The sequence below is a fragment of the Epinephelus lanceolatus genome, chromosome 4 (assembly GCF_041903045.1).
Source record: "Epinephelus lanceolatus isolate andai-2023 chromosome 4, ASM4190304v1, whole genome shotgun sequence".
Taxonomy (NCBI): domain Eukaryota; kingdom Metazoa; phylum Chordata; class Actinopteri; order Perciformes; family Serranidae; genus Epinephelus; species Epinephelus lanceolatus.
Window position 1 is genome coordinate 14,028,596 of NC_135737.1, and position 17,298 is coordinate 14,045,893.

General features: G+C 42.2%; 1 protein-coding gene across 1 annotated transcript in view; it reads left to right on the plus strand.

Moving 5' to 3' along the window:
• The first annotated feature begins 4,411 nt into the window (after window positions 1-4,411).
• The window catches only part of axl (AXL receptor tyrosine kinase), a 36,286-nt gene continuing 23,399 nt past the window's right edge, over window positions 4,412-17,298 (plus strand). Inside the window, exons 1-6 of the mRNA XM_033631414.2 lie at window positions 4,412-5,027; window positions 9,368-9,578; window positions 9,996-10,096; window positions 10,200-10,382; window positions 14,406-14,486; window positions 14,603-14,718. Of these exons, the coding sequence (XP_033487305.1) occupies window positions 4,865-5,027; window positions 9,368-9,578; window positions 9,996-10,096; window positions 10,200-10,382; window positions 14,406-14,486; window positions 14,603-14,718 (855 nt within the window). The 5' untranslated portion in view covers window positions 4,412-4,864. The remainder of the gene's footprint in view (window positions 5,028-9,367; window positions 9,579-9,995; window positions 10,097-10,199; window positions 10,383-14,405; window positions 14,487-14,602; window positions 14,719-17,298) is intronic.

Here is a 17,298-nt window from a genome sequence, read left to right on the forward strand (position 1 = left end):
CTGGGACTGTGGGTGTAATTTTAACTGTTAGCTGATGTCCAGCCCTGCATGTTTATCCAGATAAATTCTGAGTCAAGAGGAGTTTCACTGTATGCATTCAAACTAAAAACAAACACCTGACAACTTAATAAAAACAGGTAGGGGTCTGAAGAATAATAGCTTCGTGCTAACAACAATTGAAAGAAGGGCTTCACAAACAACATAAAATATACACAGAGTCTGTAGAAGACCAAACGGGCATAAAATCTCTCACGAAAAGGTTATCAAGGAGAAATGATCTGAGATGTACAGCATGACACACACAATGTGCCAAATATTTGTTTGAAGCCTATTTCAGTTGTGAGTGAGTCACTTTATTCCCAGTGATAACCTGCTGTGTTTAAAGTTGATCATAAACAGAGCTCTTTATGAAAAGCCAAGTGTTGATGGGAAAGCAGGTTCTCATCCTCACAGTGACTGTTATTTTTCCATCTGACACATCTGTGCTATCAAGTGGATTTTAATGAACTCTATACATGCATAAAGAAAAGCAGATGCTCAAAATCTAAATGTGTCAGACTTCAGAAAGGCTGAGCTCATCAGGCATCTGCTCTGCTATGTGTTGCTGGTGGTGTGTTCACTGCTGCAGGTTGCAAAGTAACCACTCAAGACATTTGTGCACCATCAAACAAACAAAAAAAAAAGTTTGTTGTTGCCACTGACAGGCTCAGATTATAAGTATAAGTGTCTGACAGCATTATGGATAGGATCCCCACAGAGATAGACATTTTTGTTAAAGAGTAAAATTCTTTTTGTTGAACCAGTAAAACCCCTGAAATCACTATTGCCAAACCCACCAGACTTCATTGAAATAACAAGTAATTTTAGGATGTATAGAGTTAGCTTATTTCCACATCTAACTGGGTGAATTGAGGGTTTATTTCAACCGAACTGTAATTGGTGATTGTTGGAATAGTGGAAAGAGGAACCAAAATGGCTTTTTTTAAATTTTATTTTGTTTCTGTCAACTTCGTCTGAAGTGTGTTTTACAATGATAAAATTATTGTTTATTTAAATGGAGTCTGGTGGGTTTGACGATACTATTTTTGAGGCTATTTCTGGTTAAACATCCAGGATCTTACTCTCTAACAAAAAGGTCTGTCTCTTTAGGAATCCTTTCCGTAATGTTGTCAGACACTTAAAATAATCATTTAAACCTGTCTGTGGCAAAAACAAGCACTAATTGTGGATGTAAATTGACAGAACACAAATACCCCAAGTGGTTACAGCCCGTTTTACCACAGCAGTCTCACTCAGTACTTGAACAATTCAAAAATTGTTGTTCCCATTAGTCTCTTAAACACAAAAACATGGGAAAATAGGGTCCAGGTTGAAAAGTATCAAATTAACCCTTTAATGTGTGTAACTATTTGCCAAAAGCACAGCCTACAAACATTTTTGGAAGTAATTACACAAGTTAGTTCAAATATAACATAACTGAATATCACACCTTGTATTTATTTACTATATATCTGTGAGTTACTGCTCTCATTTCTGTCAGGCAGTATTTGGTCTCACTTGCAGTATGAGGGCTTTGCATATAACAGCAGCAGGGGGCAGAAGAGTCCCTGTAAACTTCAGGTAATCACGTGACATTTATAGTGCTTTTGATGTATCAACAGGTTGGGGGTAGCAGTGTGTCTGGCTGCAGTAAGAAGAAGAAGAAGAAGAAGAAGAAGAAGAAGAAGAAGAAGAAGAAGAAGAAGAAGAAGAAGAAGAAGAAGAAGAAGAAGAAGAAGAAGAAGAAGAAGTAAGCTCATTGTTAGCGTCCCCTGTGGCCCTGGAGCTGGGAGAGCAGCAGGAAGGTGTTTCCCATGTCTTGCAGCCAATAGGGGCTCTCCTTCAAAACCAACAGGTTGTTTTCAGCGGCTCAGAGACTAACAAGGATATTGGCACTGCAGTCTGCCTTTGTGAGAGGACATAATAACTGGTGTCCATATGACTTGTTTTGCTGGTTTTTCTAACTGTAAGCATGTGCTTTCAACTTTGTTAATCCACTTTAGCTTCATCTAAAAGTCCCTGATTAAGTCTTGTTGTTGGTGGTGAATCAGGTTTGACAGATTTTGGTGTGGCCTTAACTTAAACACTGAGTTCTGCAGAGCTGGTGCCCATCCCCCTCAAAACCCAAACATCCACTCCTTCCAGCCTAAAAACTTTGTGTTTTTGAGTAGAACACCCCTCTTTCTTGTACAGGACCCCCTCGGTGACCCTCTTCCCTCCCTCCCTGCCTCTCTCTCTGTGCTTCTATCTGGGAGCAGTGAGAGCACCATTGCTCAAGCTCTATTGAAAAGAGAGCATATACAATGGGGTCTTTCTCAGTCCCTCTCTGTCTCCATTAAAGACCCTGGGAACACAACACTGTCCACAGAGCCACTCTTAAAGGGCCAGTGGGATCCAGGTCTTCAACCTGAGTCCCAGCACCTCCCATCATTTTCATGGGGAAGGGAAAAAAAACAGGAATTGATGCAGCAAATCAATTATTCATGAATGGTATGTGAACCCTGCAGTGCCTTCTCTCAGGCAGCAAGTGCCAGCACCGTCTCTGTCCAAACATATACAATCACCTCAGACATCACAGTCTGCAACAACACCGCAACGCTGCATTTCCCTCCTTCTGATGGGGATCAAGGACAGCAGCATTTATTTAGACTACAGCTGATGATGCTTCGGTCTGTTTTGGCTGAAGAGGTATGTTCAAACAAATTCCCAGACATTCTGATGACATAATGCTGGTTATGTGGGGTAGCAATACAGAAAAGTCTGATTATTATTACTACTACTTAACTGTCCCAAGCCTCCATCAACAGACCTTTATCCTCTTGTCTGGCGGTCATTGTAAAAAAGACATTAAAGGGATAGTTCACATTTTTTGAAGTGGGGTTGCATGGGGTATATTACATACAGAAGATGTCTGTCAGCCCTCTACGTTTGGAGAAGTGGCAGGAGTACTGCTCAACAGTGTTCTGCTTTGGACTGGGTCAGCAACAAAACATATTTTTGCCACCTAAAAAATGTTCTGCCCCAAAAAACAGTTTAAGTGTATGGTATGTTTGGAGTATTTCCACTGCTTCACCTTTTTGTCAGAAAGCCCATTCTGACAAGAAAGCCATTAATGTCTTCAGTTCCCCATCCATGCTTCCTTCAAAGCCACCAGACTCCATTGACAAAAACAGTAATTTTGGCTCTCAGAACACAGAAGCTGCTTGGCTACTGCTGCCTCTATCAGTTAGTGAGTTTGTGTTATTGTGTGACTCTTGTGAACCCGAACTAACGTCTTTAAATGCCAAAGTCACACAATAACACAAACAGAGTAACTGATTGGGGCAGCAGTACACCAGCAGCTCCTGTGTCCAGCAATGTTAAATCACTGCTTTTCTTAATGGAGTCTGGCTGTGAAGACAGCTTCAGTTTTCCATTACTTTGATGTCTGGCGGTACTGTAAAGGAGTAAAAATATTCTAAATATGAAATCATATTTTGGTAAGACTTTTTTCAGGTGGTTAAAATTAATTTTGTTGCTGCCCCTGTCCATAGCAGTACATTGCTTCCATGTCTGACTCTTGCCTGCTTCTCCAAACTGGGTGTGTGCCAACAGACATCTACTCTAATCTGATCTAATACACTGACAAGTGGATTAGTACCTCATACAACCCCACTTCAAAATATCCGAACCATCCCTTTAATATTCCAGTTTAAATAAAGGTTGCACCATTTTAAACAATTGTGAAGTGACTTGTCATGTTTAGTTAATGGGCCAATAGTGGAATACATCAAGAGGTTGGAAGTTATTAAACCAGAACAATACAGGCCAAGGAACTAAATTGTTATCATGGTAGTCCGTTTATGGCCCTTATGGTGTTAAATATGTAAAGCAATTATATAGAAGCAGAATAATCCAGGGCACAATTAATAGATACGCTATCCCCTTTTTTTAAAAAAGAAAAAAGATAGGACAGGGAATTATTGAAATCAGTGTATCTGATGTGATAATTAATTTGTTATAACAAGAGGGGCAGAAAGGCAAATTAAGTTACTTCTCTCGATGACAGGTTTTTAACTCACTGTCTCATTTATTCATAAGTAAACAGACCCATTTATACTCTGCCCGGACTAAATGTTATCTATTATGTTGTTGATCCACACATGGGCAGTGCGCAGGTCTGTCTTTGCCACAGACTGACACATAGACTTTGTTTCCAGCGGGAAACGGCTGATTTATTGCGGCTATTTACAACTTCTGGGGATCCATGTGTAATTAAAAAGCGAATGGGGGATTGTGTTGAGACAATCAGCATGCCGCAGGGTTTCTCACATCCTCTGAGAAAAGGAGGGAGACTCAGGAGGAGGAGGAGGAGGGTGGAAAGAAGTTGAGTCGAGGAATTTGAATCCTGTTTGAAGGGGGAGAGGGAAAAGAAAGAGCCAGGGGAATGTCTGAGGGAGTCTGAGGGAACCGGTGGGCAGGAGAGGCTTTGGACGACAGACTGCAGGAAACACTGGTTTAAAAATACTCCCTCGGTTGCCAGAAATAGACTCGGCTTTGGACGAGTTAATCAGCAGCCGAAAAGTTCGGAGCGCATTTTGCTGTGCGCTTTTTGGGTAACTCAAAGTCTAGTGGACAGTATCAATCAAAACAGCGTCAGGAGAAAAGCAAGAGCACCTCAGAGATTTTTTTTACCCTCTGTCTCCTTAAAACGGGAACTGAAACGACGGGATTCTTTTCGCTTTGCTCTCATCTGTGGATAATCACATTTTCAGCATCTGCCGGAGTCACAACAAAACTTTTTCCAGCGCACAACTTAGGATCTTTGCGCTGCTGAGATGCGGTGATGGAGTCCGGTGATGTTTCCAAGATGACTTCTCTTCTCATGAAGCACATTTTCAGAGGTGATCTCCTCCCAACAAAAACCATGAGCGGGTCTAAATGGTTGTTTTTGATCCTCACCGTCATTTTTTCTGCTTGGAGGCCAGTATCCGCCGGATCACTCACAGGTAAGCGTAAATTGGCACCGAGCTGCAGCCTTTTATCCAATCTGTCTGTTATTTGTCAACTTGGGTGCGAGCGAAAACATCGTAATGAGCAATTAGCCCAGTCAGCTTTCTGCTCCTAACTCATTAAATAAATTTGCTTTGGGGTGGCGAGTGCAACCACAGCTGCAAGATCAACATCTGGCCAACATGAAGGAATTCAGTACACTCACAAGGCCTTTAAGAACAAGGCGATCAAAGAAAATGAGTAAACGATTCGTTTTACTGGCTCAGTTCAGGCTTAGAGTGACTTGTTACCTGCTGATGTTGATTCAGTGACAGCAGGTAAAAAGTGTTTTCCTTGTCTGACAGTTGGAGTCCACAGGGATCATGTTTTTGAGATCAGGTGCAGCATGAATACTTCTGCATGTTTTTTTACTCTTGCTGGGAACAAACCAGGTATCCAGACCAAGATTCCCACCACTTGTGGCATTTCCGGAAAACTGTGGAATTTTGAGAGATGTATTCCAGGCATGGAGAGGGCAAGAGCTTAAAATAAATCCAGCTGGGAAGAGAGAGAATCTTAACACTTCACAAGCATGTAGCAGAGCAACAGAGAGAGAAGTCTGCATTTTTGCTTTATAGAAACTAGACTAGTTCAGATTTTTTGAAGTGTGGTTGTATGGGGTACTAATCCATAGTCAGTGTTCCTATGTCTGTCGGCACGCCCCCAGTTTGGAGAAGCAGACGGAATACCAAAAGGGAGGCTAAGCAATGTACTGCTGTGGAGGGGTCAGCAACGAAATGTATTTTAGCCACCTAAAAAAAGTCCCTCCCAAAAAATCTAGAGGAGTTTAAGTGTACGCTATATCAAGAATATTTTCACTGCTTTACCTTTTTGTCAGGCAGCCTGTAACAACTTCAGTTCCCCATCCCTGCTCTAGTCAAAGCCACCAAACTCCATGACAAAAACAGTAGATTTGGCTTGCCAAACATGGTAGCTGCTGGTCTACCACTGCCTCAATCAGTTAATTTGTTTACTGTGTAACTTAAGTGACTCTGAGCTTACACTTCAAAATGCCAAAGTCACACAAACAAACTAACTGATCGAGGCAGCGGTAGACTAGCAGCTCCTGTGTTTAACGATGTTGAATCACTGTTTTTCTCAATGAAGTCTGGCTTTGAAGAGAGCAATATAACACCTTCATTTCCCTGTCAGAAACCGCTGCCTTACGTTAAGGTAAAGCAGTAAAAAAATTTCTAATATAGCGCACACTTCAACTGATATTGACTTTTTTATGTGGCTAAAATGCGTTTTGCTGCTGCCCCCATCTGCAGCAGTGCATTGCTTAGCCTCTGTGTTGGTACTCATTTCTGCTTCTCCAAACTGGGGCATGCCAACAGACATCTACTGTATATAATACACTGAATATGGATAAGTACCTCATACAACCCTCTGAGCTATCCCTTTAAATCCTTCTGTCTACATGTCAGGTCATTTTACAAGTTTGGAAACTCTGCCAACCATCATCCACAAGTCTTTATCTGTTCTAATAATCAAGATCACTTTTAACATTTTAGAATCCATCAGCTACGACAACCCATTGGTGAAAACATGTAGTCCCTACAGGGGCCTCCACCTGTCAGCTCATGTGTTTTGACCATTATGGTCACGCTGTCTCTCTGGGAGTTGTGCCTCTGCCCTCAGCAGATGTATTACCGGGAGGGACAAAGAATACTAGATTCTGTTGTGATTTACAGGCTCAGACTGATGGTTTCAAAGAGAGTTTTTCCCGATGTCTCAGTTCCTATTTGGATGTAGAGATGGCTGTGGCCCAGGAGTGAGGGGAATGAGGAGGGGTTGGTTTGTGAGTCAGAGCCAGTCTGACTCAGACGCAAGCATTGAAATGATGGATGGGGTATGGGGGCAAGAGTGGAGGGGAAAGAGTTGAGAGGGGAGGTGGCAAAATGTGTAACGATGAATCCAAAGAATGGCATGAAAAGGAGGCTGAATGAGAAAAGGGCAAAGGCGCGGCAGTGAATGGAGGGGCTGAATTATACGTAGCGTTAAAAAGCCAGAAAGATAAAGGAGGGAGTGAGAGGAGGATAAATGCTCGAACTGTATTGGGTATTTTTGGTATGTGCATGTTCACTGACATTTAACATCTGAACATTTTCTACTATGGACTGAGAGTAGGAGTAGAGACGGGCTGGAAAGAGGGAGATCATGAAAAAAAGTGTGGGACCTCAAGGGAATTTGGGGGACAAAAGGGAGGAGATGGAGTAGTTAAGCACAAATGAATCACTGGAGACAGGCCACACACACACACTTACACACGGTGAACTACGGCCTGCTCTCTCTGTCCACCTCTGCATTCTCATAAAAGGTTTACAAGCTTATTATTAAATGAATGCAGCACACAGAGACAGAGAAAGAACGTATGGGGCTGTTTTTGTTCAATATGGCACCGAGAAAAAAAACAAAGTCAGGGCCACGCAGATTCTTGAAAGAGCTCAGCCAAGCTTAAAAATAAAGGGAGGAATGACTTTTAACGCCAAAGAGCACAGAGGCAGTGAGGCAGAGACTCAGCGGGCCTCTTCATTTATTGCACACTCCCAGGACAAACTCTACATGCACAACTACAGAATCAAGGCCATGCTCCACATATGAGTAACACAAGTGCTGCCAAAGTGTGCTATTTACATTTCATGTCTGTTGTCAGTGGCTGAATTATGTGTGTTTATGTGTGTATTAGCATGAGATGGGTTGCAGTGGAGTCCTCTGGGGTCACAGTAAAGGGTCAGAGGTTGAAGGTTGGCCATGAAACAGACTAGGAGGGCGGGTTGACAAGCTTGAGAAAATCTTTATAGGCATCACTCAGTGAAACAAGTGTGATTTATTCTTGTCCTGAAATTCAAGAACACATGCCAAGTTTGCACATATTATTTTATCTTTTCTCTATTTTATAAAGATAAGGAGTGGATAGGCCTCTGCTCACTCTATGGATGCTTAGCATTTTTATTTGATACTGTAGAAGAAAAATTCCTGCAGGAGAGATCCTTGCCCGTCATATGTATGTGTCTTTGCCAAATTTATGTTTCAATGCAAGGCCATTCTCTTATCTCTGACACCCCATGGATGCCTTGCCCTCGACATTAGCAGGAACCATTTCTGTTGAATGTCTTTAAAGTAAGGATAAGCAGGACCAGTTCATACTTGTCATATTTAGGATGATCCTCTCTGTGTCATTTTTAGGATGTTGAACAGATTCACAGACATAGTGGCAGACAACCTGCAGGCCCGTCTCTGCTGTCTGAGAGAAGCCCTGAATATGTTAAGTGTTTGCGTTAAGCTCTCTGTTCTTTGACACTGTCAGAGCAGCAGGAGCAGCCGTCCACCAACAAGGAGCCTTTGTCCCAGTATCAGCTTTGTCCTCCTCAGGTCGGTTCCTCTGTTAGTGAGGGACACGAGATAACTGGAGTCAGTGTGGTGGTGGATAAACTCCTGGCTCACCTGTCATTATCATTTAAGTGATGGCAAAGTCAAACCTGTCCAGGATAAAGGAAAATTTATCAGAATGAGCACACAGCCAAATTAAGTTTTTAGAGGTGAGAGGATCAGTTGAGTAATTCAAAGTCAACAACAATCCAGAAAAGGCGAACATTATTCGTGAATTGAGCTAAACGGGGGCTGTGTTTGATAACAGCAAAATAAAGACCTCCATTTACAAACACCTGCAGTATAATTCAAGTCTCATTTATCCAGTCATGTGCTCAGGATAAACATGCATTTTCACTAATCCGTTACTATTTAAAAACATCAGCACACACAGTCTCATGTGTGTACTGACCATGAGGGTCAAAACAGAGTAGCATGCCTTGGCCATGCATGTGTGTTTAAACTCAGGGCACACTACTGGTAGGTGTAAGTGGTTTTTATACTGTAACATTTTAGTGAAAATGCATGTGTTTGGGAAGTACTGAGCATACGACTGGATAAATAAGACTTGGATTATACTGCATGAGTTGTGTGGGAGTTTGTAAATGGATGTTTTGATATAGTTTTGGTTCCAGTTTACTTCAATTCATCATGAATGTTCTCCTTTTTGGGATTCTACATTCACCCTAGAAGCATGCAAGAAAAACTTTTCTTCACAAATCCAAAGTCAGGAGGGTGAGTTATTGATATACAAATGGTGATTTTACCAGTGAAGTATTACTTTAAACCACTTAATATAAGGCAGAAGATGTGATATATGATAATTTTATCATGTTGTAAATGTGTACTGTTACTGTATGCACAGTTTGTTGTAATGATAGAAAAACAACCCCCTAATCCTGCTTCTTCTCTCTCTTAATCAAAGATTTGGAGTTTGAACGTAGTCCCACTACCATCATCTCTTCACTGGGCAAACCTGTTACATTGCACTGCACCCTGAAAGGCACAGGGGGTGAGGAAGAGGACCCCCCTGATGTGCTCTGGCTGAGAGACGGTGTGCCACTTCAGTACGCAGACACCAACCAGTTCCAAGTCCACACTGGCAGCAACAGTTGGACGATCATGAGCACGCTCAGGTAGGCATCAGTTTTCTCTGCTTCACATGCTGGCTGCTTTTGTCATGTCAGATGTGAAGATAAAGGTTCATCTACTGTGAGGGAGCCACACCTGGCCAAAAAATGTCAGTCATGTGTGTGTGCTGTGTGTTTGTTGTGTTTGTTTCCTGTTCCTCCACCTTATCCTCCCATCTAGCTTAACCAGTACTGTTGCTGGATTACCTCACTACGCTACTTCCAGCCACAGTGGAACACAAATTAAGTCTTAAAGAAATTATATAACCCAAACAAAATCCCACCAGCCTCTTAATGTATTGAATCCCAGTGTGATTGGATGGAAAAAACTGCAAGAAAACTAATTAGGATCTGTGCATATTTCTGCCTCTATCACCCAGTTTAATGAAGCCTGTCAAATCATATCCTTTATGCACACAACAGTATTGAGAAGGTCCAGCTTCCTGACATGGGCTCCTACCGATGTGCCGTTCTGTCAGAAAGCCACCAGACTATGTCTGATGAGGGGAGCATTCAGCTGGAGGGTGAGTTCATCTCACAACAATAAGCTTTTTTTCTCTGTGTGCTGCAGTTTTATTTGGATTGTTAAAAGAGTCAAGGCCCTGATTCAGCTCATTCTTTTCTCAGGCCTTCCTCATTTCTCTGTGGAGCCCCAGCACATGTCTGTAGTGGCCAATGTATCCCTGAGTCTGAGCTGTGTGGCCCACGGACCTCCAGAGCCAGTCAGGGTCATCTGGCTACAGGACGGTGCTCCTCTCAACTCCCTGACAGACCCGGTGGCCCTGTCACCCTCCACGCTTAACCTCACAGGTATCATCTTTCACTCTCTGTTAGACAAGGCCACATGTACACAGCTTAGTCAGACTCATTAAAACATGCAGCCTCAATCATCCTCAAGGGCACTGACACAGCTCAGTGTTCAGCAATCGATAAAACAGTCTGGGACTACAACTGTTGATTGTCTAGTCAAAAAAATACAAACAGCAAATCATCACTATTGAAGAACTGGAACCACAAAATGTTTTTGAATTGATAAAGCGTTAAACAGTCAATCAGTAATCTTAATTTTTGATTCATCAACTGCTCATTTCAGCACTACAAAAGTCAAGTAAGAAGTCACTGTCAGCAGCCTGCGGCCCCAAGTAGCAAAGTTTTTAAATTACCAAAAACAAGACCTTTTTCAAAACTACTGGTTTTAATTTAATCTATTTAGACTGATTATAATGTACTGCTTCGAAAGCTACACAGCAGCTATCATCTGTACTTTCAAAGGCTTCCAAATCCCCCCTCCATGGCTTTAACAAAACCACCAAATAACCACCCTCCCCAGGGAGAGCAGGCTGGCTGGCACAGTGCCAGTGGATCCATTGAGGTCGTGCCTTGTGGCGGTGCAGTTGATGGGTAAAAGCAGAGCAGCAGGCGCAAGAGGGACGACTGGGGGAAGACAAATAGATGGGCAGAGGACGGAGGGAGATAAAAGAAAGGAGAGAAAGGAAGATGGTTCTGTTGCTGCTTGAATGCAAACCACAGCTGCTTGCCAGATAGCTGGCCTGTGTTAAGTCCAGTAGTAGGAGGACAGGAAGAGCGGGCTGAGTCAGACGGACGGAGGGAGGGAGAAGCGGGCGGCAGCGGGTGGTTTAAGGATCTGGTTTGACTCATCGTAGCAGGTTGGCTGGTGCTGACCAGGGCCCATTTGCCGGTAACCTACACTCACATCTCTGAAATGGGCAGCTGCTCTGGCAGACCACAGGTCCAAACACAAATAATCTTACAATAGGCCCATAAAGAGAAATGGCATGAAGTACGTTCCAACCGTTAAGAAAACAAGGGCAGCACATCTTCAAGTTTCCATCCACATCTGATGGATACTCTAGGAACCAAAGCTTCTAGGGCAAAAAGCAACCAAAGCAAACTAACACAACTTAAATGAAGTCCTTATGTAGAGCATAATGTTTGATTTAAAGTCCTGTGTATCCAATAACTGTCTGAACGACCAACAGACATCAGCAGAAACTTGGTATCCTTCCCGGTGACTCACTTAGAGAACTGAAACACATACTGTATTGACTGCATTTAGGTCAGGAGACTGACTCAGTCAGTCAGGAACATTCAGTTGTTTTGGGCTTAAATAAGTTATTTTGGTTGTGTGTTTGGAATCACTGCCCCACTGTACTGACTTAAAACTATGTATGAAAAGAGCTACAAGTCCAGTACTGTTCACTAAACTACATATATATATATATGTATATATATATATATATATATATATGTATGAGTAAACCCTCAAATGCTCAGAAGATGAAAGTCAGACTTTTAACCTAAATTTATTGTTTCAAGTCAAAGCATGCTAAAATGTTTAAAGGGGGCCTATTATGCTTTTCTGTATTTTGTGTCTTACAGTGTAACAATGTCAGCGGTTAATTTTAAATGTGGCCAGAATTTCAGATCATGAGGTAAATGTATGTAGATTTAATCCTCAGGCTTCAGACTGTTCTGAATACTGTTTCCAGTGTTATTTCTACTGCGCCAACAGTATGATGTCACAATGTTCAGGATTTCTTTATATGTTCGTCTACTCCAAACTACGTAGCCTACAATGCTACATGTAGCTGCATGCTAACGTCAGGAAAACATGTAATCTTGGTTGCCTCGATTTCAGATCATATTCCTGCTGAAACAGGTTGTGTTGGGTTGTGTTATGTTTAGAGGCTTTTATTGGGAGCTGAGTGGTCACTGTGTATGCCATGTAGCTACAACGTCCGGGGTTCGATTCTGGCCGTGGGACCTTTGTTGCATGTCCTACCACTCTCTCCCCTGTTTCTACACTGTCCTTTGTCAAATCATTTTGGAAAAACAAAACAAAACAAAAAATTGAAACAGAAGCTTTTATTGGTTATTTTTCATGGTAAATGTAAAGACCGGAAACGCTGACCAATCGGAGCAGACTGGACTTTTTCAGGAGCCACAGTGGCAGATGGACAAAAAGTTCCATAAATTTCGTTAAATTTCCATTTTGTATCATTTTACAGTCTTAATGTTTGTTAAAATCATGAGAGTAATCCATTATAAAAAATAGTATTAGTTGAAGCCTTAAATCCAGAATGTTAAAGTTCATAAACAAAATTATGAAAAGCACATGATGTCTAAGTCCTAATACTTCCTGACTGCACTGCACATGTCGGCCAAGGAAAGGAAGCACCAGGACTATACTTCGTCATTCCCAGCTGAAAGTAACTCTGTTGGTCTACACTGTGATGCTTGTGAGCTCAGGAGTTCTTCCTGGTGACCGATTATGACATGTTCAGCTGGTCAGGGGATGTTGTGTTGTGGTTTGCTGATGGGTAAGGAAAGAGACAGAAGGGTGAGTGGTGCAATTTCGAGATGGCCTGATGAGCAGTTCATTCTCCCACACAGCCAGTGCTCATCCCTTACCCCTCCCTCCCTCCCACCTTTTCCTCTCTCACAATCCCTCGCTTCTCCCAACGAGGATTGTACCCCCTGTTCTTTTTCCGGCCCACAACACAATGGAGGCATGGTGCCGTCAGCGCAGAGCGACACACTGCGTGATTCTGTGCGAGTTTGTGGCTGATTGACAATGTCGGGGTGTTAGATAACAGTGGTAAAACTTGAATGTCACATGTTTTAGTATGCGTGTGTGAGTGTAAGACTGTGTTGTGTTGTGGAATGAGTCGAGTGTGTGAGCATGCTGTGAGTCACTTTGTGAGAGGAGTCATTCTCTGTTGCATGTCGTGTGTGTGTGTCAGTGTTTTGCCCCCTTCAGTGGAGCCCCAGCCTCTTGAAGGCAGCAGCTCAGCCTTTTACACCTGGACCTCAACACGGCTGCTCTCTTTGTTCTCAGAACTAAACAGCAAAAAATGTCAAGCTGCAGGCATTAGGAACTACAACCGTGCAGTCATTGCACTATGTTTTTGTTTTATAACTTATAACTGTTGCTTCATTTTGTAACCTACAAAACAGAGACTTTTAAAAACTCTTCTGACCACATTTTAGTTTGAAAACTTCAGGGTTGCATTTAAGTCTGGATTAGCAAAAGTGGAGGCTTTTGAAAATAATGAGGCAGACTCCCACATTTGCTTTCTGATTGGCTCTTATCAGTCACAACATGTCAAGCAAAATCATTATGCTAGGTCTACATAGCTTTTGTGATTTCATTCTTCTTTTGTGGGCACTGTTACTACTTTCCCTTTGCCACAGGTTCCTCCGGCGATGACTAATACTCTCGGTACCGCTCTAATATGTTGCTGTGTTTGCTTCATGACTCTCAACCTGTTTCAAGTATCAAGAAAAGCATCAAGCTGGATTTAAAAAAAATTAAAAACAGTGAAAAGATGTATGTCAAAAGATATGTCAGATATAAATATCATTTCTTTTTCATAATGCAGGTTTGGATTACAGCTTTAAAGCTTTAAAATTGAGTGTGATAAGTCAGACACACTGATACCAATCTCAACAAGACGAGAAGGAGTTGGATAGAGGGGTTGCTGAAATGTCACAAGGCGAATTTTTACCTTTAAAAGACCATGATTAGTTTGATGTGTTTATTGCGAGATCAGGCTAATCTCTGAAAACTTTACTTCAACATCAACCAGCACACACTAACCCCGAAACTAATCAAAACACTGTTGACACAGAGATCACGTTACCTTATGGAAACTATTACCCACACATTATTCTCACTTCAGTTTGAACTTTCACACCTTTTCACACATCAACATTATGCAGAACTCAGCACGCTGAGCAAGGGTTTTTGGTTTTAAAAGCAACCCAATGTTCCTGCTTCACATGTGCATGTCGTTTCATTTTTTCGTCCAGGTTTGAACAGGACCAGCACTTTTTCTTGTGAAGCCCATAACCGCAAAGGCGTGGCCACCTCTGGATCTGGTACCATCACCGGTAGGTGTCACAGCGTGGAAGCACAAACATTTTTATTACCAGTCTTTATTCCTGTGTAAAATTGCTGATTGCATTATCCTTTGTTATATCTTTGTTTATTATGTATCTGTCTTTAGTTCTCCCATCTCAGCCTCGGAATCTGACAGCTGTGGAGATCACTCCGACCAGCCTCCGTTTATCATGGCAGCCTGGTTTCGGAGGTGACTACCCGATAATCCGTTGCTCTGTTCAGGTAAATCTAAGAAGAGAGTACCACAGCTAGCTGCGAAAACTAGTGACTGCTGACTGTTTGAGCTGCAAGTTAAACAAATACATCACTCTCCCTCTATTTGTGGGCCTCTGCAGACCAGAACCTTACCTTCTGCATTTTAAAGAAAAGAGAACTCGCTTTTCTTTTCTTTTCTCAACTCATCCTCTGCCCCTCCCTGCTTTATTCCTGTACCAGTGGATCAGGTTTCACTCTGGGAAAGTGGCCTCCTGGACTAATCACATATAGCACCACTCCCTCTCTCTGTCTGTGTCAGTGTCTCTCTGCCACTATGCTGCTCTGTGGCCATTACAGCTCGTAGCTGAGAGGAGGAACATTTTCTCCTGGAGAAGGGAGCAGTACAGCACCACCCCTAAACGTCTGGTTCTAATAAAGCTGCCCCTCATACCTCTTGCTGTTCTTGCCCTCCCTCCCTCCCTCCCCTCAACCCCATCACCCTCACAGGGGAACAAGGCGAGGGGCCGGCTTTGGCAGAATGGGGCAAAAATCTGAATTTAACGGTTCATTGTGTGGCGTAGAGAAACATGAAAAAAGCAACAGAGTAGAGAGCAGAAAGATGTTACTGTGCTCCACAAAGAAGGCGTTAAAAAAAAGAAAGGCAGTTAAAGACAACAGAAAAGGCAGTGACAGCAGGTATTGTGGGTCTGAGCCATACAAGGGGAATGCAGGCCGAAATGACTCAGAGCTGAGCTGTACAATTACATTAATCGCACTTGTTTATGGGCTGGACAGTGATTCACCAAGTCAGGAATGACTTGCACTCTCTCTCTCACACACACACACACACACACAAGCATACAGTCCTCATTCATACAACATAGTATTCCTTGAGATCACACCACCCTAACTCACATCATGAGTTATAATCTCCCACCCAGCTTCTTATGTGACCTCTGAATATTGTTTTTGAAGTCATTGTCAACCTGCCATACACACACCTTATCTTTTTGTGTGGCTGCAGACTTGGTCCATTATTTGTATGTTTTCAGCTTTTACTGTAAAGCCTGCCCTGTGAAGTGCAGCCAGCAGTCTGCAGGAGCCGCTTGATAATGAGCCAACTCACCAGAATAATGGTCCTTTAATGTGGTTTTATCATTGCTGCAATGAAGGATTTTTCCTGCCTTGTGTTCCTCTTTAAATGTGTTTACCACAGAGAGTTTGCAGAGGCAGCAGGTTTCTGCCTGTGATTTTTAGTTGATAGGTTCTGCTTTCAGTGCACCTTACTGGGCCTGGGTCACGTTCAAAACAGCAATGAAGCAGATTTTACACCATTTTTGGCAGTTAACACTCACTGTAATGACCATCCCCCACTGTCATTATGCACAGACTCCACCCTGCTGTCTTTTATTCCACAATAGCTCATACCACTGACTGTGCATAAAGGGAGCAATGCTAGAAAAACAGCTGAAGAAAATATTTCTGATTGCAGAAACAGGAAGTTCCTCCGCACACATTTAAAAACTGCAACAATGATTAAACCCTGCAGACCAATTCCAATCAACATATTTACTTAAAAGAAACACTCTCCAACATTCACAAGAAATTTTAGCCATCTATTTTCAACATTGATTTAACAGTTTTGTGTATAACTGTTTTATCAGTAACTGAGATGCTGATCATAAATAACAATTACCTCAAGGAGGTGGCATTCAGAGTGGTAATTATGATCACACTTCTCGTATGAATGCACTTCCTTTCTAACTCAAAAATTATAACTCTATGTGTTTTAATATAAGTTTTTTTTTCTTTGGCTTTACTTAAGATTATGAAGATGTTAAAAGCGCTTTCCCCCATCAATTCTTCAGTTCTTCCACTATATGCCATTGTCAAAAACTTTGGCTTTGAAGGCCCAGTGTGTAGGATTTCCAGAGATATACTGGAAGAGGTGGAATATTATATAATGAGTATGTTGTATAATGAGTGTATAATCACCTGAAAATAAGACTTGTCATGTTTTTGTTGCCTTAGAATGACCCATTTATATCTACATAGGGAGCGGGTCCTTGTCCACAGAGATGTCTATGTTGCACTGCCGTTTTAATACAGTAACCCAGAATGGACAAACCAAACACTGGCTCTAGATTTCAGGTTTTTCGCATTGTCCTTTGTAGTGAGCAGATCCTCAGCAATGTGCTGCACAGCATCAGAGAAACTCTGTCTTATACGTCAATCTGCTTTATTCAGATCTGCTTTAAGTCATTGGGTCATTGTGGGTAATTCGGCTCCTGAACAATAAACACTGAAAAAATCCTAACTCAGACTTCACACTTGGCATAGGGGAGAAGTTTCAGCTGATGGCAAGCTGCAGTCGTCACCACTAGATGCCACTAAATTCTACACACTGCTCCTTTAAATTGGTTGGCACTAAAAGAACAGACTCCCCTTCCTGTTTGTGCCATAATGCAATAAAGTAGATTACCATCCAAATTTGGCCTCACAATCTGAAATGCAGCGTCAATGCAGGTAAAGGCTGCCGAACTCCTTAGAAGTATGTTTTTAATGTCAATGTGTTCAACATGTCACAAGTCTAAGTTTGTCAACTGA